General features: G+C 38.2%; 1 protein-coding gene across 1 annotated transcript in view; it reads right to left on the reverse strand.

Moving 5' to 3' along the window:
• Positions 1-493: 493 nt before the first annotated feature.
• The window catches only part of LOC134577993 (serine/threonine-protein kinase SBK2-like), a 189,594-nt gene continuing 162,983 nt past the window's right edge, over positions 494-27,104 (reverse strand). The window contains exon 4 of the mRNA XM_063436953.1: positions 494-1,121. Coding sequence (XP_063293023.1) covers positions 558-1,121 — 564 coding nt within the window. The 3' untranslated portion in view covers positions 494-557. The remainder of the gene's footprint in view (positions 1,122-27,104) is intronic.

Raw genomic sequence — 27,104 nt, forward strand, 5'->3', positions numbered from 1 at the left:
CACAGAGTGCACTTTATATCACTTTGCACTTTAACCCCTTAAGGACACATGACGGAAATATTCCGTCATGATTCCCTTTTTCCAGAAGTTAAGGGGTTAATATATTTAGCACTTTTGGCACTTTATATATTCGGTCTTAAAGACACAGCGCACCTTAATTCTGTTTTTTTTGCATTTTACGAGTGTTTGTTGGAGCTTTACACTTATTTTGGTGCAGCTTTCTTTTTTTTTTTTTGAGATATCCCTTGGTTTTGATATTTATTCTCTTTTTTAGACATTTATTACTAGCGCCTATTTTCTACTTGTTCTTGTATATATAGTAACTGGACAACAGAATTATTACACTTCCTGTAGGGTCCTATAAAAAAAGAGATGGAATAAATTGCAAATGGTGTTTAACAATTTCATTTCAACAAAAAACAGTTTTGTAAAGGAATAATATAGTAAAACATTCAAAATGTTATCAATTAATTTGTTTTATTGCACATTGTGCTGATTAGAATCAGAACCTTTATATTTTTACATCTTGTAATTTCAACTTTTCGTTCTGTAATACATTAATCTAGTACTTCCTTTGCTTGACAGTTGTCCACTCTCCATGGCTGGTCTAAATACCACAAGACTTTGCTAACAGGGCTTCTCTCTAATGGATTTAAAGTCATCAGTTTACTTAACATATCCATAGCCTCTGTGGTTAATATCTTCCAGTGCTTTGATAGCTCTTCAGTACTGCCAGTTTCCTGCCAAATAATGAAATCTTGAAAAAATGGGTCAGAGGGAAGTGTTTTCTCCCATGGAAAGTATCCAGTCATCAGGCAGAAAAGAAGCACACCTAATGCCCAAGCATCAAGGGTGAAATCGATGGACACTCCTTCACAATTTTGTGTGTTGCTTAGTTCTGGTGCCGTATACGGGATGATTCCAGACACAAGTTTCAACATTGTCCCTCTTGGGCGAGTTAATCCAAAGTCCGTAAGCTTTATATTCTGACAGTCCCGGCCAAAAATTAGGACATTTTCTGGTTTTACATCTCTATAGACCAGTCCTTTGTGATGGATGAATTCAAGTGCACTGACTAGCTGTTTGGTACACTGCTTGGCAGCTGGTTCGGGTATACCTTCCTATGAGTAAAAAAATATATATAGAATGACAACTGGGATCATTTAAAAATGCATGCATACAATAATGAAGATTTAACACTGAATATTTCAAATTAAAATACACATTTGTAATTTCTATGTCTTGAAAAAAATTTTTTTTCCCATGGTTAGTTTTAATATATATAACATCACTGATCAGAAGCTGCATCGTCTCAGAAGAGTTGGGAATTCCAATGTCCATCCTCTTTCCCATTCCTCATTCTAGAACTACAAGTTGTCAATCAAGTCAGATACATTACTAAGTATTATTGTGGATATTCTATTATTGTGTCATGTTACTTACTATGCTTAAACTAACAAACAAGTTGCCTTTGATGAAAATAAATCTACGAATGATGCATGGTTTGTTGGTCATTTTTTGCTCCAAGGAAATTATCATATGTGGGTCCCTCAAGCATCTACAATGTACCCTAATTGTATTACTGCCTGTAATGTATTAAATATTGAATTGTTAAAAGGACTCTACAGACACCATAACCACTACAGTGTGATGTCATGGCTATGGTGCCAGATGTGCCCTACCACCTCTCATTGCAAGGAGTAAAACCCTTCTTGAATGGTTTAAATTCTAACCTGGGGTCTGTCCGGTGACACTCCCTACCTTCTCTGCAACTCAATGAGAATGGAAAGCTCCTGGTACTCATTGAACGGGAAGCAATGGATTAGAGGTGGGCATGAGCCACCAAATACTGCATTCCTTCAATCAAATGCTGCTATCAACATCATTTGATTCCAAGATGCAATTTGACTTGGTCTGGGGGAGGAAATACCTCTAATGGCTGCCAGGAAGTCAGCCACTTAAGGTGTATTTAACCCTGCAATGTAAACATTGCTGTTTCTAAAAGCTGCAAAGTTTTACATTGCAGGGTTAAATCAACAGAGCCACTGCACCCGGACTACTTCATTGAGATGAAGTGGTCTGGAGTACTATAGTGTTCCTTTAAAGTTAAAGAATCACTACACACCTTTATTCCAGTCCTTGGACTCCTCTGCTGCAGCCTCCAGCTCCTCCTCCGGTGATGTCAGCATCACCTGCCATCTCCAATGCATTGCTTCTAATAGACTTTAACTCGGTTCTGGAGGTGAAAGCACCGCTAGTAGCTGTCTAGAAGACACACCACAAGAGGGGTATTTAACCCTGCAATGTAAACATTGCAGTTTCTACTAAACTGCAATATGTTTGATTGAGATGAAGTCGTCCTTTAACCCCTTAAGGACCAAACTTCTGGAATAAAAGGGAATCATGACATGTCACACATGTCATGTGTCCTTAAGGGGTTAAGTGAGTTATTGAATTATGAAAGTTGTTTTTCAGATTATTGCCATTAACAAATATTAAACAGTAAACAAGGAATTTCAAGTAAAAAGGTGCTAAAAAAAAGTGACACTCAAAACCATAATAAAATTGCTTTAAAAAGGTGCACTGTATCTTTAAGACGACAGTGGGACTTTATCACACAACATATGCAGCAGTGTAACAAAATAAAGTTACACAACACAGTGCAACAAGCTGAAAATGCTGTGCTTTACAGTGAAAAGTGCTTTACAGTGAAAAGTATATGAAAGGACACTTACTTTATACACTTACACTTACAAACTTTTGGTAAAAGAAACCAAGTATAAATGAGAAGTTTTTATATCACGCAAAAGGATGGACAGAAAATTAGAGGATGCAGAGGATAAATTAGAACTCAGTACAGGAAAAAGAGGGAAAGGGGACAACTGGAGAGTTGTATTAACCTATCCAGTTACAAACCCACAAATAATAAGATTGGCATTCTTAATAAAGGTTTAATATTTGCTCCCAGCTGACATTTTTTAATTCTTTCTCTGCGTATATTGATATTCTAAAATATTCTAGAAATTTTACTTTTTAAAAGATTTTTGAAATAAATACATTTATGGATATTAGAAATAATGGTACTCACACTAATTTGAAAATTAAATATAGTTTGTACCCGTATAATTAAAGATCAAGTGCTATCGACAAATTTGAAAAATCTGTGGTTGAAGATTTCGAAGAATTAGAGAAAAATGACAAAATGTGGAAATTAGTTAAGGTCATGCCCTCATACTTGGCAGATACCAGAAACATAATTAGGGTTCTAAATAATTTGAAATGGGAAGAGATTTAACTACTGGTGACTTATGATGTATCATCACTTGATCATCACGTCTATTCCCCATGAATTAGGTTGTACAGTAGATCAGAATATTTAGAAAAATCAAAAATGTTTTCTGAGGAACACATCAAATTTTCAATTGTTAACATTAGATGGATTGTAAATAATAACAATTTTTCTTTAAACTAAAAATGTTATATTCACTGATAAGGTACTGCTATGGGGACCAGGTTCACCCTTTTTGTACCTGCTTGGCTTGGAAAATATATTTATTTATATGACAGCTCAGCATGGGGAGCGGACCTGTTCACATACCATAGATATATAGACAATCATTTTTTAATATGGAAGAGTACTACTAACAGTTTTGAAAAAAAAAAAATATTAACAAGAATGAGTAGGGCATTGAACTGAGTAGCCATTTTAGCACATCGAATATTTATTTTAGATTTGGATATTTATGTAGAGGAAGGTGTAATAAAGACAGTTTTTTTTTTTTTTTAAAGGTAGATGCCAACAGTTATGTCTTCTATACGCCTGGGCTGAATAATATTCCCAAAGGTCAGTTACAAAGACTTAAAAGAAATTGTACAGAGGAAAACGTGTTCAAAGAACAAGTGGACTTTTAATTGAAAAATTTAGACAAAAACGTATCCAAAAAAACTTTTAGATAGTGCATATAGGGAAGTTATTAAATTAGATCAAAATTAATTACCGTATATACTCGAGTATAAGCCGAGTTTTTCAGCACATTTTTTGTGCTGAAAAAAACCAACTCGGCTTATACTCGAGTCAGAGTCTGTATTTTGGCAATTTGCATTGCCATAATACAGACCGGGGGAGAGGGGGGCTGGCAGAGCTGTACTTACCTGTCCTGCAGCTCCTGTCAGCTCTCTCCTCCTCCGCACCGTCTGTTCAGCACCTCGGTCAGCTCCCAGTGTAAGTCTTGCGAGAGCCGCGGCTCTCGCGAGACTTACACTGGGAGCTGACAGAGGGAGCTGCACAGACCGCGCGGAGGAGGAGAGAGCTGACAGGAGCTGCAGGACAGGTAAGTACAGCTCTGCCAGACCCCCTCTCCCCCCCACTGAACTGCCAATGACACTGGACCACCAGGGAAGGAGCCCCCCTCCCTGCTATGTATCAAGCAGGGAGGGGGGACGAAAAAAATATATAATAAAAAAAAAATAATAATAATAATTCAATTAAATAATAAATAATAATAAAAAAAATATAATAATATTAAAAAATAAAAAAATAATTAATAAAATAATTAATAATATATCAAAATGCCCACCCCCACCAACACATGCACCAACACACACTGCATCACACACACTCACACTTCATTCATATACACACACTGCACTCACACACACTACACTCACACACACACTGCACTCATACACACACACTGCACTCATACACACACACTGCACTCATACACGCACTGCACTCATACGCACACACTGCACTCATACGCACACACTGCATTCATTATATACACACACTGTAAATAAATATTCAATTAATATAATTTTTTTAGGATCTAATTTTATTTAGAAATTTACCAGTAGCTGCTGCATTTCCCGCCCTAGTCTTATACTCGAGTCAATAAGTTTTCCCAGTTTTTTGGGGTAAAATTAGGGGCCTCGGCTTATATTCGGGTCGGCTTATACTCGAGTATATATGGTAACTTTTAAACCTGACCTTGTTGATAGTGATAATCATAACTCTGTAGCACCTCTAGTGTTTGATTTAAAAAAAAAAAAAACTGTAATCAATAAACATTGGGAACTCCTAATTTTAAACAAATTTAACTTTTAATCATACTAAAAATGAAAGACCCACCACATTTTTGAACAACAAAAAAGGTTTTTATTCTTGTGGGAAATGCGCAGGATGTAAACGTAGTAGGAATAAAACACTGAAAGGAATTAATACATTTCAAACAAAATATAAAGAAGTGGAGATTTACATTAATACATTTTATCACTTGTTTTAGTAAAAAATGTATTTATATTTTAATTTGTCCATGCAGGCTGCAATACGTTGGCCGGAGAGAAATATCTATCTTAGATTGAAACGTTGCACTTGTTTCTAATAAATCTGCTGTTGAATTGAATCCTGAGTGCCTGGACCACAATATTGTAAGGCAGGCACGCTCTATTAGAACGTGCCTGCTACTTCCATTAGCTCAGTAGAGGTAACGGAAGTAGGAAGTGAATCTCACCAGCTGTTTGATTGCCGTTTCTATTTTCAAATATAAAAGTGCTAATTTCACAATGAAATTGGCAATTTTATAAATGGGTATTTTAAAGGGAATGTTAAAGCTGAAGTGCTCTATGGGTGTGGAGTGCTCCTTTAACATGAACTGGCAGCAAGAGTAGGAGTGATCTGAAGAAGCCGTTGTGGGCAAAATGCATCGTCACGCTAACAACACGTGTGATGTCATCACTTTCTGAAGCTCCGCCTCCTGGACGAGTTCCCAGTGGAAGTATCGGCAAACCCAGAGAACCGTGGACGTTGGCGGTCAACTAGGGACTTTGCGGTACTGAAAGAGTGAAGATGTTTATTTTACAAGATGTATTTAATCTACAACAAAGTTGTGAAGGGATCCATGCTGCCTCTTTGTGGATAACCATATTGGAGTCCTATTAAGGAGTATTTAAATGCTGACAGTTTAAATGCTGACAGTTTGAAGATAATCATTATTGGAACTATAAAAAGTTTAAAATTATTGCGGAAGCTTCGGATCAAATAAAAAAAAAAAGGGGGTTGCAATACTGTTTTCCAATCTGATTAATTATTCATGTGATTATTCTGAAAGTGATATAGAGGGGAGATTTATTATATGGATAGGAAAGATAAACGAGATTCAATATACTTTACTTAATATCTATTTACCAAATAAAGCTCCAATTAGATATTTATCGAAAATAATGAGAAGAGTAGAAACAATTCGTAAAGGAATATTATTGATAGCGGGTGATTTCAACTGTGTATCAGACCCTAAATTAGATAAGCAAGTAAAACTTGGTCAATGTATAGATGGCAACCTAGCTAACCAAGCAGCTTGCTTAAACAATTTGGCAAAAAAAAATGATATTTTTGATTTATGGAGAATTTTCCATCCCAATGAACGTAACTATACCCATACCTCATCGGCACATAAAACTTCAGCAAGGATAGATATGTGTTGGGGAGATTTGGATCTTTTAAAGCGATTAAAAACAATCAAAATTGAAATTAATACATGGTCAGATCATGATCTTCTTATATTAGAATTTAAAGAAAATAGGAAGAAAGATTTTTTGCCATGGAAACTGAATGATTTTCTATTAGCAAAAAAAACGAAATATCGAATACATAAAGAATCTTTCAGAATTGTTTTTTAAGGAAAATCGCCCTGAAACAACATCTAATCAAAATGTATGGTGCACATATAAAGCTGTAACTAGAGGATATTTTATAAAGCTCGCGAGCTATGAAAAAAAAAATGAGGGGGGCGCCAATATCTGAACTTTATTTACAACTATATAAATTACAAGCTCAAAAATAATAAAAAATCTTCACAAGATACAATTAATCAGATAAAAAAATAAAAAAATATGATAAATCAAAAGATTCTTGAAAGAATAGAATTTAATTTGAAACGACTTAAAACTAAATTTTATTATCGAAGCAATAAAATAAACAAATTACTGACTGAACGACTTAAAAAAACCAAAATGGAAAATAAGATATATAAAATTATTGACGATGGAAAAGTTCTGTTGTCCCCAGAAGATATAGGCGACTCATTTAAGAAATATTATGAAAAATTATATAACCTCCAACATACACCTACAGAGCAGGCAATAGAAAATTATTTAAATAAAATAAAAATTCCGAAAATCACTTTGACTCAAAAAGAAAAATTAAATCAAAAAATAACACAGTTAGAAGTAGAAGAAGCTATAAATAATTTACAATCATCAAAAGCTCCGGGTCCGGATGGATTCTCAAATCTATTTTTCAAATTATTTAAAAAAACTATAGTTCCCAACATGACTGCAACGTTTAATGAGATGGCCTTTTCTGGTAAAATAACTCAGGAATTATTGAGAGCCAATATAAAACCTATTTTGAAACCTAATAAAGCACCAACAGAAATAACTAACTATAGGCCTATCTCTCTAATAAACATAGATATTAAATTGTATGCAGCAATACTAGCCAATAGAATCAATTTAATACTCCCTGAATTAATACACATAGACCAAATAGGGTTTGTTAGAGGTCGTCATGCGAGTGACAATTCTCGCAGAATTATTGATTTATTTGAATATGCTCATTTAACGGGCACGCCCCTTCTGACCCTGTCGATTGATGCAGAAAAGGCTTTCGACAGGGTCGGATGGGGATACATGAATGGTGTTTTGAGTGCATTTGGTTTTGAGGGATGGATCGCATTGGCGATCAAGGCTTTATATAAAGGTCCATCTGCGAGAATAATAGGATATGATATATTCTCAGAATGGTTCGATATCAACAATGGAACAAGACAGGGATGCCCATTGTCACCCCTGTTGTATGTTCTCTCAATCGAACCGCTAGCTATATCTATCAGAGAAAATCATGGAATAAGAGGCGTGATAATTGAAGACGTAGAAGCTAAGATATGCCTATACGCAGATGATGTATTGATCTCAATAACAGACCCGAAGATTTCTCTCTTTAATTTAATGAAGGAGATTAAGAAATATGAGGATGTGTCCAACTATAAGATAAATCTCCATAAAACAATAGCTTTAACAATTAATATAAATTTTCGTCTTTTAGCCTCTCTCCAAGAGAAATATAATTTTCATTGGACTAAAAAAGAATTTCAATATTTGGGAATTGTGGTTACGGCGAATCCTCAGAATATATTAGAAATTAATTTTCTAAAACTACTTAAACATACTAATATGATTCTAAGGGATTGGCGCCCCTTAGAAATTTCATGGTGGGGAAGAGTTAACACAGTAAAAGCATATGTTATTCCTAAATGGACTTATTTGTTTAACATGATCATACTGAAAGTTCCTAAACCATGGTTGGACATGCTCCAACATTCTTTTTCTAATTTTATTTGGAAAGGGAAAACACCAAGGATAAAATCTCAAATTTTAACAAAAAAAAATAATCAAGGAGGAATGGCCTTCCGACTAATAAAAGACATATATGTTGCTAATATAATTTCCCATATACACAAGTTTCAGAGCTCTGATTCAAGAAAACAACCATGGTATCAGATAGAATCAATAAGGATAAATGAGAAAGACCTTTCACTTATGATTTGGGACGATAGAACTAATTATAATACACATTTAATGCAAGCTAATTCTATGATTGTATCTCAATTGATCGGAGAATGGCAACGAATTAAAAAATTACTCAAGATATCAACTAAGATAATTGAAGGAGTAAATATAAGAGTCATTGAAAGGACTATCCCCGATATGAACCTCGCTAAATGGAGATCTGAAAGGGAGATTTATGTCAAAGATCTCCTTCAAAATAAAAAGCTGATGCCATTTAACGATCTTAAATTAAAATTAAACCTCTCTGACACAGAGATATTCTCTTATTTTAGAGTTAGAGGATTTATAAATGAATCTCTATTAAAAAGAGATAGTGGTTTAAATAACTTAGTATATAAGATTTTTGAGAAAGAAACAACAAAATCGAGGTCTGGTGTACACCCATGAAAGTACTGAGAAAATATATACATTGTCTAAACTTAATAGAAACTTTTTTTAAAGTTTATCATAGGTGGTACTTAGTACCAACGAGACTAGCCAAAATATCCACATCAAATTCGTCTCTATGCTGGAGATGTCATAAGTATGAAGGGGATATGTTACATGTATGGTGGAGTTGCCCAAAAATGTAGAACTTATGGGATTCAATTTACTTTTTTCTAGAGTTCTTCAATATTAAAGTTAAAAAATACCCACATACGGGTTTACTCCACCTGAGATGGGATACACTCCTAAAAGACCAGCTAATATTAACTATACATTCTTTTATAGCGGCGAAGATATTAATAGCAAGATCTTGGAAACAAACTCATACACCTGATAATAGACAGTTTATAACCCAATTATTACATCAGCTTGAAATGGAAAGAGGTGTTGCTTTCTCTAACAATGACAGAAAGCATATACAACACTTAGATAACTGGTTATCCAAAATCAAAGACTGTTTCACTTGATCTGATTGCTTTTCTTCTTTCTTGTCTTTTTTAAATATTGTTTAACTCTATCCATCTGGGTATAGGATATAGCTCCCATATAATAACTAGAACTCGAATTGGAAAGTCGAGATGAGTTTTATATTACAACAATGATAGAAAATATACTCATTATTTTAATAATATGATATCTAAGTTTAAGATCGTCCTAGATAACTTGCTAATTTCCACTGCTTCCTGCTCCCAAGTATTGTAATGTTTGTTATGTCATGTTATATTTTGATGCCATCTGGGTAAGGTATATGATGTAGGTTACCTAGATTACATCATAATTTTTTTTGTAGCTGTATGTATATATTTGTATGAAATATTCGATGGTACTGTCTTTGTTTGTTTATATAACAATGCAATTGAAAAGGAATTTTTCCAATAATAAAGAAACATTAAATATAAATGCTGACAGTTTGAACAGACTCTTTTCTGCTCTATGTTTGTGAGTGGTCATTTTTTTGTTTTATAACGGGCTATACATATTTATTTGGCAATATTACACTATATATCTTTTCTCTATTATTTTTACACTGAGTATAAATAGGTTTTATGCTGAGAGTTTCAAGTAATTTGTAAGTGTATAAATTAAGTGTCCTTTCATATAGTTTTCATTGCCCCTGCAGTCTCACTGCTCAATTCTAGGCTTAAATCACTGTGTTTATGCAGCCCTAGTCAAACCTCCCTGCATGTGACTTGCACAGCTTTCCTAAACACTTTCTGTAAAGTGAGATCTAAAGTTTACACCTACAAGTTAATACCTTTATTGCAAATTATATTTTTTATTATTATTATTATTATTGGTTATTATTTATATAGCGCCAATTTATTCTGCAGCACTTTACAATAAGAGGGGAATTTACCAAATGAGACAATAACAAAATGTAACAGGAACAATAGGTAGTTGAGGACCCTGCTCAAACAAGCTTACAATCTAGAGGAGGTGGGGTATAAAAACACAATAGGTAGGGTATTGAGGGAGACCGCAAATAGACATGGTGAGAAAGTAGCAGTGGAGAGAGCAAGAGGAAGGTTTGAGAGATAGAGGTTACTCTTGGAGGCCATACGCAATCCTGAAAAGATGGGTTTTGAGGGTGTTCTTAAAGGATTGAAGACTATGATGATATTTATATAGCGCCATCAAATTCCGCAGCGCCTTACAATGGGTGGACGAACAGACATGTAGTTGTAACCAGACAAGTTGGACACACAGTAACAGAGGGGTTAAGGGCCCTGCTCAATGAGCTTACATGCAGTGGCGTACACATGACCCATGGGACCCTGGTGCGAAAATTGATCTGTGCCACCCCCCCTCCGCGCGCTTACTCTGTGCGGGACGGGGCCCAACACATGGTGCAGGCACCTGGTCGCAGGGGTTGCAGGGCTGCGACCGCGGTATGTACGCCAGTGCATGCAGATGCACACACACTTAAAGGACCACAAACGGCTATGTTTCACTGAGGGTTAATCCAGCCTCTAATGGCTGTCTCACTGACAGCCGCTAGAGGTGCTTCCGTGATTCTAAGACACTGAACGTCCATAGGAAAGCATTGAGTAATGCTTTCCTATGGGCGGTTTGAATGCGTGCGCGGCTCTTGCCGCGCATGCGATTTGGAGCTGAGAGGCGGGGGATCCCCAGCGCCAAGGGAGTCCGGCGCTGGAGAAAGGTAAGTGCTGAAGACACACACACACACACACACTCTCATGGACAGACGCATACACACTAGCTAACAGACATACACATTTACTGACAGAGACACACTCAGCGACAGACATCAAACAGACTCACTAACACACACACAAACACACTCAGTAACAGACACACACAGTAACACACTCACTGACACTCACTAGCAGACACACACTCAACAGACACTCACACTCACTTTTTTTTTTAATTTAATCCCCCCAGCCTCCTTACCTTTTGGAGTGCTGAGTGAATTCCCTGGGGTCCAGTGGTGCTGCTGGGCTCACTGGGCGGGAGGGCAGGTGCGCGAGGGGGCACTCTCCCCTGAGTGCTTCCTCTTCAGCTCCCTTGCGTGCCGCGTAGGGATGCCGGTGCCGGAAGATGACGTCATCTTCCGGCTCCGGTATCAGTACGCGGCGCGCAAGGGAGCTAAAGAGGAAGCACTCAGGGGAGAGTGCTCCCTCGCGTGCCCGCAGGACCAGCCGTGGGGTGACAGCAGGGCCAGCCTCGGGGGGCCCTGAGGTGGCCGGCTCCTGGGCCCCCCAGGAGAAGAGGCTGGCCACAGTGGGTACATATGGGGTCACAGTGGGTACATACCGGGACCCTGGTATGTACGCCACTGCTTACATGCTAGAGGGATACATGCTATAATAAATAAACAGATGCTAGCAAAATGTCAATTTACTACAATAATTATACAATACAAAACTACAACAGATTACTTACAAAAGGCTATAACAGTTGCTAAATGTGACAATGGATTCATATTACTTACAAGGCCAGAGCCCTTTGGCTGGGGTTAAGTCAGAGCTGGTACTACATCTAAGGTTCAGTCAGATAAAGGCAACGAGCCAGAGTTCCTCCTACATCTGGTTTTCATTCAATGTATACCTGTATACCTGTATGCCTGTGATGTCACTGCCAGAGGCACATGTCTTCCTACACACTGCCCCTAGTGGTGTCTCCAAAGCATTACACTTATTATGCTTTCTTTATGATGTAAAGTCATTATTTAATAAATACCATTACAGTCACCAGTAGAGTGGAAAGACTGAGAGGGAGCATGAATCAGTGAAGAAATGTAAGAGAGGCTAGAGTAGGTTAGTGCTTTATAGGTAAGGGTTAGTATTTTAAATTGACATCTGTAGGATACAGGAAGCCAGTGTAAGGATTGAACGAGGGGTGAGGTGTGAGAGTAGTGACAGAAGAGAAAGATCAGCCTGGCAGCAGCGTTCATCACAGATTGTAGGGGGCAGAACAGCTTCTTGGGGGGATCAACTAGGAGGGAATGCATACAAGAGATTACTAGATCATGAACATGCTCCTTGGCAGCATCTTGCCTAACAAAGGGGCATATGTGGTCAATGGTTTTAAGCTGGAATCGACAGGGTTTAGCAAAGTTCAATTTGGACATGAGGGGCAAAGGTGAGGCCAGGATCAAAAATTACACCAAGACAGTGAGCTTGTAAGGATGGGGTGAGGCAGGTACCGTCAACCTGCAGGGAGAGTGAAGGAGGAGGCTCAGTGTAATGAAGAGGAAAAGTAAGAAACTCGGTTTTAGAGAGATTGAGTTTCAGAAAGCGGGAGGGCATCCAATCAGAGATAGAAGAGAGGCAATTGGTCAGATCTTGTAGGACAGCAGGGGAGAGGTCAAGGGAGGAGAGGTATATCTGGGTGTCATCTGCATTCAGGTGGTAGTGGAATCCATATGAATTAATGAGTTTGCCAAGAGAGGCAGTATAGAGAGAGAACAAAAGGGGACCAAGAACTGAACCTTGAGGGACTCCGACTGAGACAGGACGAGGAGAGGAGGTGTCGTTGGAAAAAGAGACACTGAAGGAACGTTGACAGAGATAGGAGGAGAACCATGAGAGAGCTGTGTCACAGAGACCAAGACATTGAAGCGATTGAAGAGTTAGGAGAAGGAGGCCACAATCAACAGTGTCAAAGGCAGAAGATAGGTCAAGAAGAAATAGTATGGAGTAGTGGCCTTTGGATTTAGCTGAGATTAGGTCATTTGTAACTTTAATAAGAGCAGTCTCAGTAGAGTGGAGAGGGCGCAAGCCAGACTGAAGAGGATCGATGTCACGACAGTATTACCGGACCTTAGAGTGGCCGGGTTAAACGCCAAAGAATAGTCAATGAGATAGCAGAGAGTCAGGGAATTACGGAAAGCAAACACACGAGAATAAACAAGCTGAAGTCAGGATGCCAGAGAGGAGAATAGGCAGGAGGAGTAAGCCAGAAGTCAAAATACCAGAAAATACAATAGAGAATCTCAATAGCACTAGAGGGAACCAAAATAGAACGCCTATAGCTATAAATGCATGCCCCCAAAAGGTCAGGGAGCGTGGCAACATTTGAATCTGCGCAGCAGATTTGATCTGACATTGGCGCGCATGCGCCATGTCATAAGAAGGGGCGTGTTCAGAGAGGCCGGTGACAGAAAGGCTTTGCCACCTCCCGGAAGAAGAAGTCATGCTGGGCGGGTCCGGAGGAGAAAGGTTAGGTATCGTTACAATCGAGGAGGGAGTTGGAATTTAGGAAGTTAGTCATATGTCTTTCTAGATGTTTTGAGGAAAAAGGAAGCAGGGATATGGGACGATAGTTGGAAGGGAAAGATGGGTCTAGGCATGGCTTTCTTAGGATGGGTACGACAGTAGCATGCTAAGGGGAGCAGGGACAACACCAGATGAAAGAGAGCAGTTTAGGACGTGTGTTAAGGATGGTACAAGACAAGGGGAGAGAGATCTGTTAAGGTGGGAAGGTACTTGATCAGGCGGACGGGTGGTGGACAAGAGGAGAGGAGAAGCCACTACGCCATTTTTTTGTTTACCTCCTGTTCTGTAGCTGGGGATAAGGCCTGTAGGGTAGGGAAGTTACGGTCGATGTGTAGTTGCGAAAGGGAGGAGCAAAGAGGGGAGAATTATTTCCTTAACTGTTCAATCGTGTCGGTAAAGTAGCATGCAAGGCTATCTGCCGAAAGGTCAGTTTCAAGGGCGGCTTGAGGTGGGCGAAGGAGAGAGTTTAAGGTATTAAAAAGATGCCTGGGATTGCGTGAGCATGAACTAACAAGAGATGAAAAGCAGGATTGTTTAGCAAGGTTGAGGGCTGTGCTATATAAAGACAAAATTAATTTATAATGGAGGAAGTCTGACAAGGTGCTGGACTTCCTCCAGCAATGTTTAGCTGAACGGGAGCATCTCTGCAGGTAGTGTGTTGTAGGCGTGTCCTCCTTGAGGTGCGTGCTTGGAGTGGGGCTGCAGCATCTAGGGCAGTGGTGAGGGTAGCGTTATATGAGGAGATAGCCAGAGAGGGACAGGAGAGGGTAGGGATGGATGAGAGTTCAGAATGAATTACAGAGGATAGCTCTGTTAATAGCTTGCTAGATCTTGCAGGAGCCTCCTGTGTGTAATTAAAGTTCAATTTACAAGAGGAGATAAAAACATCTGAAGTAAATTAACATCTGATTGAATATGAAACCATTTTGTTTTCATGCAAGCTGTGTCAATCACAGCTGGGGGGGGGGGGGTTTGGCTAGGGCTGCATGGACAGAAACAAAAGTGATCTATACAAAAAACCTGCTCCATTAAGATATGCTTCTCATATATTATACATACAATGGAACCTTGGTTCTGGATAGCTCCCATACTCAAACAATTCAGTATTCAAACAAAATATTTGAGGAAAAAAAAGTCTCTGTATTAGAACAAAACTCGGTATTAGAACAAAGTCACACAGCATTAACCTCGATGGTACCACTTTGGAACCTCTGTAGTATGACGCATCGGCCTCCTAGGCACTAGACAAAGCAAACAGAGCTCCTTTCTGTCTGCGAACAGAGCTCCATTCTGTCAGCAAACAGCTCCATTCTGTCAGCAAATAGAGCTGACAGATAAAGTGAAGTTACATTTTAATTTAATTTACATTGTGTTTATTGGTTTTCTGCATGATTGTATGCATTTAAGATATTATAAAACAGTAAAATGTGTGTTAAAATGCTGTACTTTTAGGGATCTGGAACGGATTAATCCAATTCACATTAATTCTTATGGAAAATTTTGATTTGGTTTTGGAACAACTCAGTTTTCAAACAGCATTCTGAAACGGATTAAGTTCAAGTTCCGAGGTTCCACTGTATATGAATATGTTCAATAATAATGCGTTATGAATAATTAGTGCTTAAGAAATGTAATTGATGATTTGAATGAATGAATGAATAGAAATTAATGAATTTCTTTGTCCCGATCCTATGTCTAGGATTGCAGTTTATTTTGTGGTAGTTACAGGTCACAAAATACAAGGAGAACAATATAATTTCAATGTGGAGAATTTTAGATTTTTTTTTTTATATGGTTATGACTTTTAAGATTAATAGCCATCACAGAAAACAAGGTTGTCACACAAAGTATATACTTGTCTAAAGTAGATATCACAGGCTATACCTAAGTATATTTTTACATGTTTTAGATAACCATATAACTGACAAATTTGGCTAAATATTGTGATACAATTTGTGCGTGTGTGCTTGGGGGGTGGAGGTGGGTCGTTTTTTTTTTTGTTTTTTTTTAAATATGCACATATGGGTTTTTATACATATTGTATTCAGCTACACCTTTGGAGTAGAACAAGACGCCTGATGTATGCTTTTGTCACTATCCTGTGAATCTATAGTGTCATTTAAAAGACTTGACCATTTCAGTTTTTACAGTTCGAGTTTTGATAGATGGATTTGATGGCCGTATATCTAATTTTAGGGCATTATATCAATTTACTGTTCAAAAAGACGAATTATTATGGTAGACACCGTGGGGTAAGTCATACGGAATACTTTCAGCCTTATTGTGCAGCTACTTTTGCATCACTTTCTTTCAAAGTTTTATTATTGGTATTATATAGTATTATTCTATTTAAAATGTTTTTATAATATTTTACATGCACATTGCAATTTAGCAGTTTATTTTGAAAACTTGATGTATGCTACTGTAATACAAATCACTAAATTATGCTCAGCTATATCTCCTGAGTACAGAATAACCTCCTTTGCACACCCATGTCAAGGTTTTGTGAAATTTAGGGCTGGATTTATAATCTGCTCAATGCAGTTAAAAATAGTCTATTGTGCATTTTGGGGCATTTTAGTAGCTAACATATTTAAATAATTCAATACATAAATACCATTTACAAATGTGGATGCCATAGGTATGTGCCATGTGTTACCTAATCCTAAATCCTAATTCTTTTTTTATTCTTAACATTAGCAATAGTGTCAATGATGGCAGCAGAGAAATTCCATTGCTGACTTCATGAAAGGGATTCCCTTGCTGGCCCCAATCCCAATCAAAACCCTAATTCGAACCCTAATCCTAATTCCAAACATAAACCTCCTACTGATCCTACATCTAAACATACTTAGCCTAATTCTCATCTCAAGGGATTCCCTCTGCTAATATTAGCAGTGATATTAGCAAAAGGAATTCTAAATGAAAACATGTGAGAGGGGCAAAACCGGTCTACTTATTCGGCCTGGGTGTGGAAACTTTTAAAACAGTGGCCAATGCATAGGCCGGGCTGAGACGGGCAATCAGGGCAGTAATAACTGGTCTCAGATATTGCTCACTCTTGTAACACACCCTGCACCTTTTCTGGGGAAGGGGGTTCTTTTTGGGTGTTAAAGGAATCCTAAAGCAGAAGTGACCTGCCTCCATTCTTCTGCTAGGCTCCACTCATGATCCCCATGTGTGGCACTCAAGCAGCCCAGAAATAAGCTGATACTGAAAAGAAAGAATTGTGCATTTCAGCTCAGCATTTGCCTTTTTAAAAATTACAAAGGCATTGTGGATTGCAGCATGCATTATATACATGTCCACTGAGTTGCATTGGAAGGTCTGTAATTGGACAGTCACAAAAAGTCTGGGCTGGGTTTGAAGGGGAGGGCTTGCAAAGGCTTCAGACAAAAGGTCTACAGATATTGCAAGCTGTTTTTAGATATACCACCATTTTAAAAAACACACAGTTAAATGCTTTCATCTACTAAACAGGGACTTTGTATTTTTATTTGGGCAATGAATTGTCTTTTTTAGTAGGCAGAGTCAAATTTTGGGAAAACGTTTAGTACCCCACCATCTTGAAACTTCCCTAGCTACTACTATAGATTGCAAAAAGGATGTGTCCCTTAATCATAATACAGATCTATTAGACTTGCCTTGACTTGGTTCAGCTTTGAAAAAAAAAGACATATAGATAGAGGGCTTTAATTGAGCCTTTCCATTACCCATAGTAAGTTTCATGTTTCAGTAGTGTCAGCTGGCTATCTACAATAAAGGTTAAGACCAGTACTCTGCCCTTCTCTTATTGTTTATGTTATACTGGTATTCTGGTATGTAAAACATGTATTGTAGTTATTGCAGTTATGTTAGATATGCTACATGTGACAAATACAAGGCTGTCCTTTATGTCTGAGTCAATATGTAGTGTGATAATAAATCCGACCTTGGCATGGTCTTTAAGAAACAATAAATATTTGTTTAAATTAATAACAAGAATATTTATTTTTTTACAAATCAGTAGCAGCATCTTATGCAGAGGTATAAGTATCTCATCTTGGGCAAGTCACAATCTTGATTTGTCAAAATATAATAAAAAGGAAATCATAAACTATGGTAATTTGAGTAAAGTAAAAGTTGTGAATTCACAATATATTTATTTAACACTGATATCGTTTACCAAGTCCATCTAAAAAGCTTAATTTTTTTCTTTAATACTCTCTCTTTCTGTTAATCTTACTTAAAGGGACACTCCAGACTTTATGTGTGAAGAGGGAGGTTTTTTTTTTAACTTTACAAAAAGTGCAGATTTCAATAGAAATTAGAACTTTAAAATTAAACCATGTTACAGCCCCTGGCTGTCAATCAGACAAATGGTCCTGTTACTTCCTGGTTGCTTAGCTCAGAGAAACTAAAGTCAAGAGGCAGGGAATTGTGCGAGCTGACTTGAAAAGACACCTCATTGAGTTGCATTAGGAAGACTCTAATGGTACATCCTCAAAATGTCTAGGCTGGGTTCGAAAGGGAAGGACTTGAAAAGGCTTCAGACAAGAGATCTGCAGCTTTTAGAAGCTGTTCTTAGATATACCCCAATGAAAATTTTTTATAATTTAATGAATTTATGTTTTTCATTTGGCATACATTTTATAAACAGTGATTTTTTTTGTTATTTGGCCAGTTAAAGGGTTACTCCAACATCAATGACCACTGCTTTTTTTGCTTTTTTTTCTGGCTGTGCCATGTTTCAGCTTGATACGCTGCACAACCAGAGTATTTAGCACTTGTGTGCCAGGGGCTAGTTGCATCCTGGCACATGTGACTTGGCAGCCCAGAACTCTGTTCTGAACTGGCAAAGTCAATTATGGGCATATGTTACGTCTGTCGTCAGCGTGCACTGTATGCTGGCTACAGACATAATGTGTCTGATATTTCCACTCTCTCCCTTCCTGCAGCCCCTCTGTTTATGTTTTTTTAACTTGCGCGTGCTTCAATGAGGAGCCTTTGATTGGACTGAGAGTCGGCTGCCGTGACATCACAAGGGGGTGTTGAAAGCAGCGACGGGAGCTTAGCTCAGCATTGGAATAAGGTAAGTTCAATTATTTGAAAACTAGTTTTAGAGCGTTTTTATCAGGGGAGAATCTTAAAGAATAATGTCCAATACAGAATGATTCATTTAAAAACACTTATAAGGGTTTGCATACCTCTTTAAGGAACTTTATCAGCATATATTTTCTAAAATGTTATGAAACCCCTTACAGTGACTGGGAGAACAGAATATACTGAACATGTCAACGTTTTAAAATAGCAAATAAGAAATCTCAGAGAAAAGAAGGAGACAAACTAAAATAAAGAAGCAGTACTACATTAATTCACTACATTGCAGGAGACAAACATCCCAATTCAATGTTAATAAATGAGTAGTCTTCCTAGACAACCTCATAGCAACAAACGGAGAGGGTTGTATACAGTACAGGTATACCAGCAATCCTTGCAGCCTAGACAGATTAAATTTCACAAACTGGAGATTAACACATTTTTACACCATTTGGCAATTATGTTGAAATGATACTACATGAGTCATAATTTTGTGCAAATTAAATCGTCACAGCTCCTCTGTGATTACGCTCATCCATGTATAGTGTGTGTATAGGAGTGTAGTGTTTGTATAGGATACTTTAATAAACTAATAAATCAGAGAGGTAGCCATATGGAAAAAGTACCTTGCACTCACAGTTAAATATGGTGGTGACACTTCAATGTTTTGGGGCTGTTTTTCTGCCAGAGGATCTGGATATTTTGTTAGGCTACATAGCAAGATGGAATTGATCAAATATCAACAGATAATTAAATGAACACCTAACTGCCTTTGCCAGATAGCCTAAAATGAGCCGTGGTTGGATCTTCCAGCAGGACAATGATCCAAAATATACATCACAAGCAACACAAAAATTGTTTACTGACAACAAAATCAACGTCCCGCCATAGCCATCCAAGTCCCATGACTTTGACCACATAGAAAACCTGTAGGATGAATTAAAGAGGAGAGTCCAGAGTTGACTGCGAAATTTAAAGGATTTTGAGAAATTCTGTATGGAGGAATGGTTTCAGCTCCCTTGCCATGTATTCTCCACTCTCACCAGGCATTATAGGAGAAGGCTCAGAGGTGTTATCTTGGCAAGGGGAGGAAGCACAAAGTATTGACTAAAAGGGTGCCAATAATTGTGCCACACATATTTCACAATTTTTTTTATTTTTTATTAACCTCTGTTTTGTATGCACTTGTTTAATATCCATGAGAGCAGTGTAATTTTGTGATTTTTTTTCACTGCCTTTTTTTGCTCATGTTTACCAAGGGTGCCAATAATAGGACCAATAATAGTGTTGGACACTATCATTTCTGGATACCCATCTTCGTAATCTGTGTGTACAAACTGATTTCTGTTTGTATTATTACATTTTTAATATGTATAGAAACTTTCAGAAACACCCTTAATGATGTCCAGTCATTTCTTCCAAGGTGGGGCAGGCTATGGGTACAGAGCATGGCAGCACATGCTCATCACTCTTAATTGTGGTCCAGGTGAATGAGCCTACCATCAAGCGCATCACAGTGCATGATTTAGAAGGAGATAAAATTAATACAATGCAATTAAAGTTTAGATTTAAAAAAAACATTTTTTTGAATGCACTTGAACAAGATAGATGAATAAAAAATACACATTTATTAGTCCATTAAATGTATGTTCATAAGATTCTAAAATTCGACATGTTCTTTAAGTTTTGCAGCAAAAGCTGATTAACAACTTTTTGCAAGTCATTACATTCCTTGTTAAAGAATTCTCCAAGCACCATCAGACTTAGCTCAGATAGAGAACTTCCAGCTTTCAAAAGGAAGTAATGGGTGCAGGGAGGGGTGCCCAGAAGGCTCCAGTCAAGTAGTCAAAGGCATCTAAAACAGTTTGACCTCTTATAATGGCGGGGGCACCAGTGTACTATTTTGAGTTGCAGTGGTCTGTGAGCTGGGAGAGTTTCTTTAAAACTGGTCATTGTCCGAATGTAGAGAAGCAATGTGGACAATTTTAGCATATGTGAAAGCTGCAAAAACACACATGAAAATAGATATTAGTGAAAAAGCATATACTATTAAATTATTAAATATCAGATTTTTTAGAAATTATATGAATAAAATAATTATATTGTGCTTCTGGAATAGGACCCAAAATTTATTTTTATGATTGTGTAAATAAGTCTGCAGATTTTATAGAATTATTGTTTTTTCCTGTGAAGTTTTTTCATTGCTTTTCTAAGCACTTCTAAAGTAAATGCACACCCCTAGGAAAGATTGAAAATAAAACCCTTATTTTCAGGAAGTGTGAAGGAAGGCTGTGTTGCAACAAGTGGTGGTGTGGTTAGGCATGCAGAAATATAGTGATTATCTCCAAAATGGCACAAAATATAGCAGTGAGATTGCAACCGTATGATCTATTGCACCACTGCCACTTCATTACGTTAAAGTTCTTGGTGTACTTTATAGTGTCCCTCTAATAACAATATACAATGTCACCTGTAGTTCAGTGTAATTTATATCAATTAAATATGAAGACTATATCAAACCTGAAAAGCTTTTTTACACTTGTGTCCTTACCTCCACACAATATGATAACACTACCAGAAGACAAAACACTATGAAAAGTGGATCAATTAAAATAAACCAACTGTGTGATAATTTGATGCATAAAAATGAATGGAAAGGATTACTATTTCTGCATGTCAAATTATTTCTCAGTGGATTAAATGTAAAATAATGCATACAGACTAGTGCACATTGTGTTATAAGGAACTGGATGCAGTCAGAGAAATGTTATTGTTTCTCTTCTACTAACTTCTTAGAGAGCTCATTGTGACCAGCTCTTGGTGTTATAGACTTTTATCAATGGTACGGCTGTGATCTCCCTTTTGAATGAAATGTCCTGCAGCACCAGATATATGCCCTTTTCCCCCCTGTGAACTCAAGGTGTATGTCACATGCAGAAAACTAGAGTGCAGATTGCCTGTAGTTGTATATATATCTATAGCAAAATAATATAAATTAAACTCACTCACTTTTAATTGCTCTGTATATATGTGTCAATTGTGTCAAAAGAGAAAAACTGACCCCAGATTTCAGTACGATTAAATGAACCTTGTAGATCTGATAAGACACATACCCCTTTAATCTACACTACTGTGCAAAAGTTTATAGCAGGAGCGAAAGATCTGCAAATACATACATACAAGAAAACATAGCATGGAGGTTTGTTCAATGATGGACTGGCTCCAATAGCCATGATGCAATTGCACTAAGTAAGAATACAAACACACAAAATTAAGCTCTGCGCTCAAACTCACACTACTCCTGGACAGCAGCAATGATTATAGTGCACTTTAGCACCAATGCATATAATAAAAAACAAAGACAAATGTTACTTGCACACTATCCCAAATCCCTATACAAATTTAAATAACTGGAGGACTTTAATAGCACTCCAATGGCTGTTCAAGTGTAAGTTCACCTGCCACATGAAGGCAAAACATTATGATGTGAGTCCTACACTAACAGTTCACCTTGCTGCCTTGCTGTTTTCAACTATAAAGTAAAATCTCCATTGAGACAAAGCGGGGTATTTTTCTAAACCCCTTCACGCTTATTAACCCTTAAATGGGAACTCATGGAGTGGGTGGCAGCACTGTAATATGGTTTGCTACTAAAACCTCCAGTTATTTAAATGTAAATAGAGATTCCGATCCTATGCTAGTGCACGGAGTGCATGGCACCCAGCCGGAGCGCCCAGCCGCTCTGCAGTCAGAAGCACATTGTGGCACTAGGCTCCAGTCCCTTATGTTAGGCTTCACGTCTCATGATCAGCCCCACCTCTTTATTTGGCTCTGCCTATCTAACTTGGCACCTACGACCACCAGGGATCCGGTGATTTTGTCCTTCAGTCCTTATCCCCTAATTACAGCCTCTAACCCTCCTACTACAGTATTTTACTTCATCCTACAGCCCCTAACCACCCTACTACAGCTCCTTACTCCCCACCACAGCCCCTACACCCTACTGCTACCTTTTACTCCCAACTACAGCCCGGATACCCTACTACAGACCCTTACTCCGTACTACAGTCCCTTACCCCCACTGCAGCTACTATCCCACACTACAGTCCCTACCCACCTATAGCCCTTATCCCCCACTACAGTCCCTACCCCCACAACAGCCCCTATTGCCCCAATGTAAGCCCTCCAGTGCAGTCCCTTTCCCACCACTATAGCCACTAACTCCCCAACCACAGCCTCTATCCCTCCCACTACAGCCCCTGCCCCTCATTTTAAACCCCTACCCCCAACTACAGCCCTTATACCCTTACCACTATCCCTACCCCCACTACAATCCCTATCCTGCCCACTGCAGTCACTATCTCCAAATTGCATACTATATCCCACACACTACAGCTCTTTTATCCAATTGCAACCATCACCTCAATTCAACCCCTAGCCCCCCTACTACAGTCCCTATACCCCCCACTACATTTCCTAACCCCCTGTTACAGCCCATACCCTCCACTACAGCCACTAACCATCCTACTATAGTCTTAACTACTAACCACAAAGCCTCTATACCCCCACAAAGCCCCTTTCCCCCAACTACAGCCCCATACCTCACAACAGCCCCTAGTCACTTACTACAGCCCCTAACTCCTCATTTACAGTCACTATCACCCCATTACAGTCCACTATCAGAGCTCCTCCCGAGATTAGGTTCTGGAACTGCCCCTGGAACTGATTTAGGCACAGAGATAGCACTGATTAGCTGTATGGAGAAAAAGATGGCACTGGGTAGGTGGGCACAACGATAGCACTTCTATGCTTTTTGGAGGCAAGGCTGGCACTGTAGCAAGTGGGTGACATGTCACCTGGTGAAGTTGGGGGGCCCAGTGAATTGGAATGGTTGCTGTAGAAAATAGGTGCGGTTAGAAGTTTTATGTTTGTGAAGGGTAGGAGTTAGCAATACATCTTTTAAGAGATTTAAGCCCTGGCAGCTTCGGACTGAGAGAACGGCTGTTTCTCCCACCAAGGAAACGCCAGGCCACAACAAGCTGAAGGCCGCAACCGCCTGTCACAAGAATAACGGGATTTGGAGCTCGCTTTACAGTGCCAGATGTGGGTACCAATAAGGAAAGGGTAGTTTATAGGGTCTTTTCACCCTCAAAATCACTCTTACTTAGAAATTATTTAGGAGCTCAAGCTACCCACATCTCTCCAATATGGCATCCAAGCCCCGCCTTCTTTCCTTGATTTTTAAAACAACCTTTATTACAAAAGTAGTGCCTTCTCTGTACCATTTGTGTCTATCACTATTTAAGGGGGAGCTGTGTAGGACAGTCGGATAGAACATGCACTTCACCACGGACATCTGGAGTCAGTTTGGCACAACATTGTCTATGCCAAGATGTTGTGACACAGTGGAACTCCACTCTGTAGATGATGGAATGTATCCTTGAGAAGCAGACAGTGATATATTCTTTATATCTAGAAATGCACATAGGAGTGACATGTCCACTGTGGAGAGGAATGAAGAGCTACAGATTAGAAAGTGATAATCCTTCAACCTTTCACGGATGTAACAGACAACTTAAGCCACACCACAACAAACCATGGGCTGGTAATAAAATTATTCACCTTCCTAAAAATAAAATGAAAGTGATCCTAGAGACACATGACAATGAACTAGAAAGAGGCTATGTTTAGAAGTGGAAGTTCTTATCAGGAGGTTGAATGAGGAACTAAAAGCTTGCATGCGTGAATGAAGGACACCACTTCAGAGTTGATGTTGGCCACCATTTGTGACCCAAGACTCAAGGGCGATTTTGCAGTGAGGACTAACACTATTGTTATATGTAAATACTAGTACATAATGTGCATGAAATGCAGAGAAAGCAGGTATGGTCAGGGAGGAACAACACCAGTCAATAAAGTAATGAAACTGTGTTTTTTTAGTGGAAGTACTACCAGGGCTGCCACCAGAAATTTGGGGCCCCTAACTCAGCTCAGGGTCTAAACAATATGATATAATAGGCATAACAGAAACATGGTGGGATGAGACACATGACAGGGCAGTTAACTTAAATGGGTACACGTTATTTAGGAAGGATAGGAAAAACAAGAAGGGTGGTGGTGTATGTTTGTATGTCAACCATGAGTTAAAGCCAAATCTTAGGCATGTGGAGAGTGACGAGGAAAATGTGGAAGCTTTATGGGTAGATATCTTGGTTGGGATATGTTATAAACCACCTCATGTAAATATTAGTGAGGAAGAACAGCTGTTAGAGCAAATTGGGAAGGCTGCAAATCAGGGTAACACGCTAATTATTGGAGATTTGAATTACCCGGACATAACTCGGGACAGAGGAACTAGTAGCTCTGCAAAGGGAATCAGGTTTTTGAACTTGTTAAATGACACCTTCATGTTACAGCGTGTACAAGCACCAACTAGAAAGGACGCTTGTCTGGACCTAGTTCTAACGAACAACAATCTTTTGAACAACATTCAAGTAGGTGAGCACTTGGGAAATAGTGATTACAATATAGTGTCCTTTGAAATAAACTCAAACAACAAAAGCACATGGGGTATACGAAAACATATAATTTTAAAAAAGGACAATTTCTATAAGTTAAGGGCAGCTTTACAATATATTGACTGGCATAAACGCTTTAGAGAATATAGCACTGAGGATAAATTGAACATCTTCCAACAAATATTAGAAAAGTACATTTCTCAGTATGTACAATTGGGTAATAAATATAAAAGAAACAAATTGAAACCAATATGGCTTAGTAGAGATGTAAAACAAGAAATTCAAAATAAGAAAAGGGCATTTAAAGCATTTAAATCGGACAAATCAGAGGCATCCTATATAAGATAAAAGAAAGCCAATAATGCTTGCAAAAAGGCAATTAAAGTGGCTAAATTAGAAAATTAGAAATTGATAGCCAAAGAATGCAAAACCAACCCCATTTTTTTTTTTCAAGTACATCAATTCTAAAAAAACAAAAAATGAAAGTGAAGGTACACTGGAAACAAAGATGGGTCTGTTAGCTAATGAAGACCAGAAAAAGGCAGACATTTTAAACAGCTATTTTTCTTCAGTATATATTAATGGCAAGAGATATGCAAATGATTGCTGCAAAAAACTTGCAGATAACTTGTGATTGCATAACTTGAGACAAGGTCCTATAGCTGTTAGAAAAAAATAATGTAAATAAAGTTCCACGGCCTGACGGTATTCACCCACGAGTACTTAAGGAGCTAAGTGGGGAAATAAGTGAACCTCTGTATTTAATTTTTCAAGATTCTTTTGTTTCAGGTATTGTACCGGAGGATTGGAGGAAGACAGATGTCATCTATATTTAGGGTTCAAAATCCTTGCCTGGAAATTATAGGCCTGTGAGCTTAACTTCTGTGACTAGGAAAATATTTGAAGGGATATTAGGGGATAATATTCAGGAATTCATTGGGAAGAACAGCATGGTTTTATGAAACATAGGTCATGTCAAACTAACCTAATTGCATTCTACGAAGAAGTACGTAGAAGTATAGATCAGGGTGTTGCAGTGGATGTGATCTACTTGGATTTTGCCAAGGCATTTGATATGGTTCCTCACAATAGGTTAGTCTTCAAACTAAAAGAATTTGGTCTAGATGATTATTCTTGTTCTTGGATAGAACATTGGCTTAATGATAGCGTACAACGAGTTGTCATTAATGGTGAATTTTCAGGCTGGAAAAAGTGGTAAGTGGTGTCCCTCAGAGTTCTGTTTTGGAAGTGCTTCTATTTAACATATTTATAAATGATCTTGAAATAGGCATTGAAAGCCATGTTTCAGACGACACAAAACTTTGTAAAGTAATAAAATGTGAGCAGGATATTGCTTTGCTGCAAAGGGATTTGGATAGATTGGGGGACTGGGCACTAAAATGGCAGATTAAATTTAACGTAGAGAAATGCAAATGTATGCACTTCGGGGTCAAGAATGCACAAGCAACTTACACCCTAAATTGTAGTGAATCAGGGATAACCACACACGAGAAGGATTTGGGAATTGTTATAGACAACACATTAGGCAGCAATATGCAATGTCAGTAAGGTTTTGTCATGTATAAATAGGGGCATAAATTCTCGGGATGAAAATATAATTTTGCCCCATTATAAATCGCTGGTCACACCTTGAATATGCTGTGCAATTATGCTGTGCACACCTTGAATATGCTGTGCAATTTAAGGATAT

Source organism: Pelobates fuscus, chromosome 11 (genome assembly GCF_036172605.1).
Source record: "Pelobates fuscus isolate aPelFus1 chromosome 11, aPelFus1.pri, whole genome shotgun sequence".
Taxonomy (NCBI): Eukaryota; Metazoa; Chordata; class Amphibia; order Anura; family Pelobatidae; genus Pelobates; species Pelobates fuscus.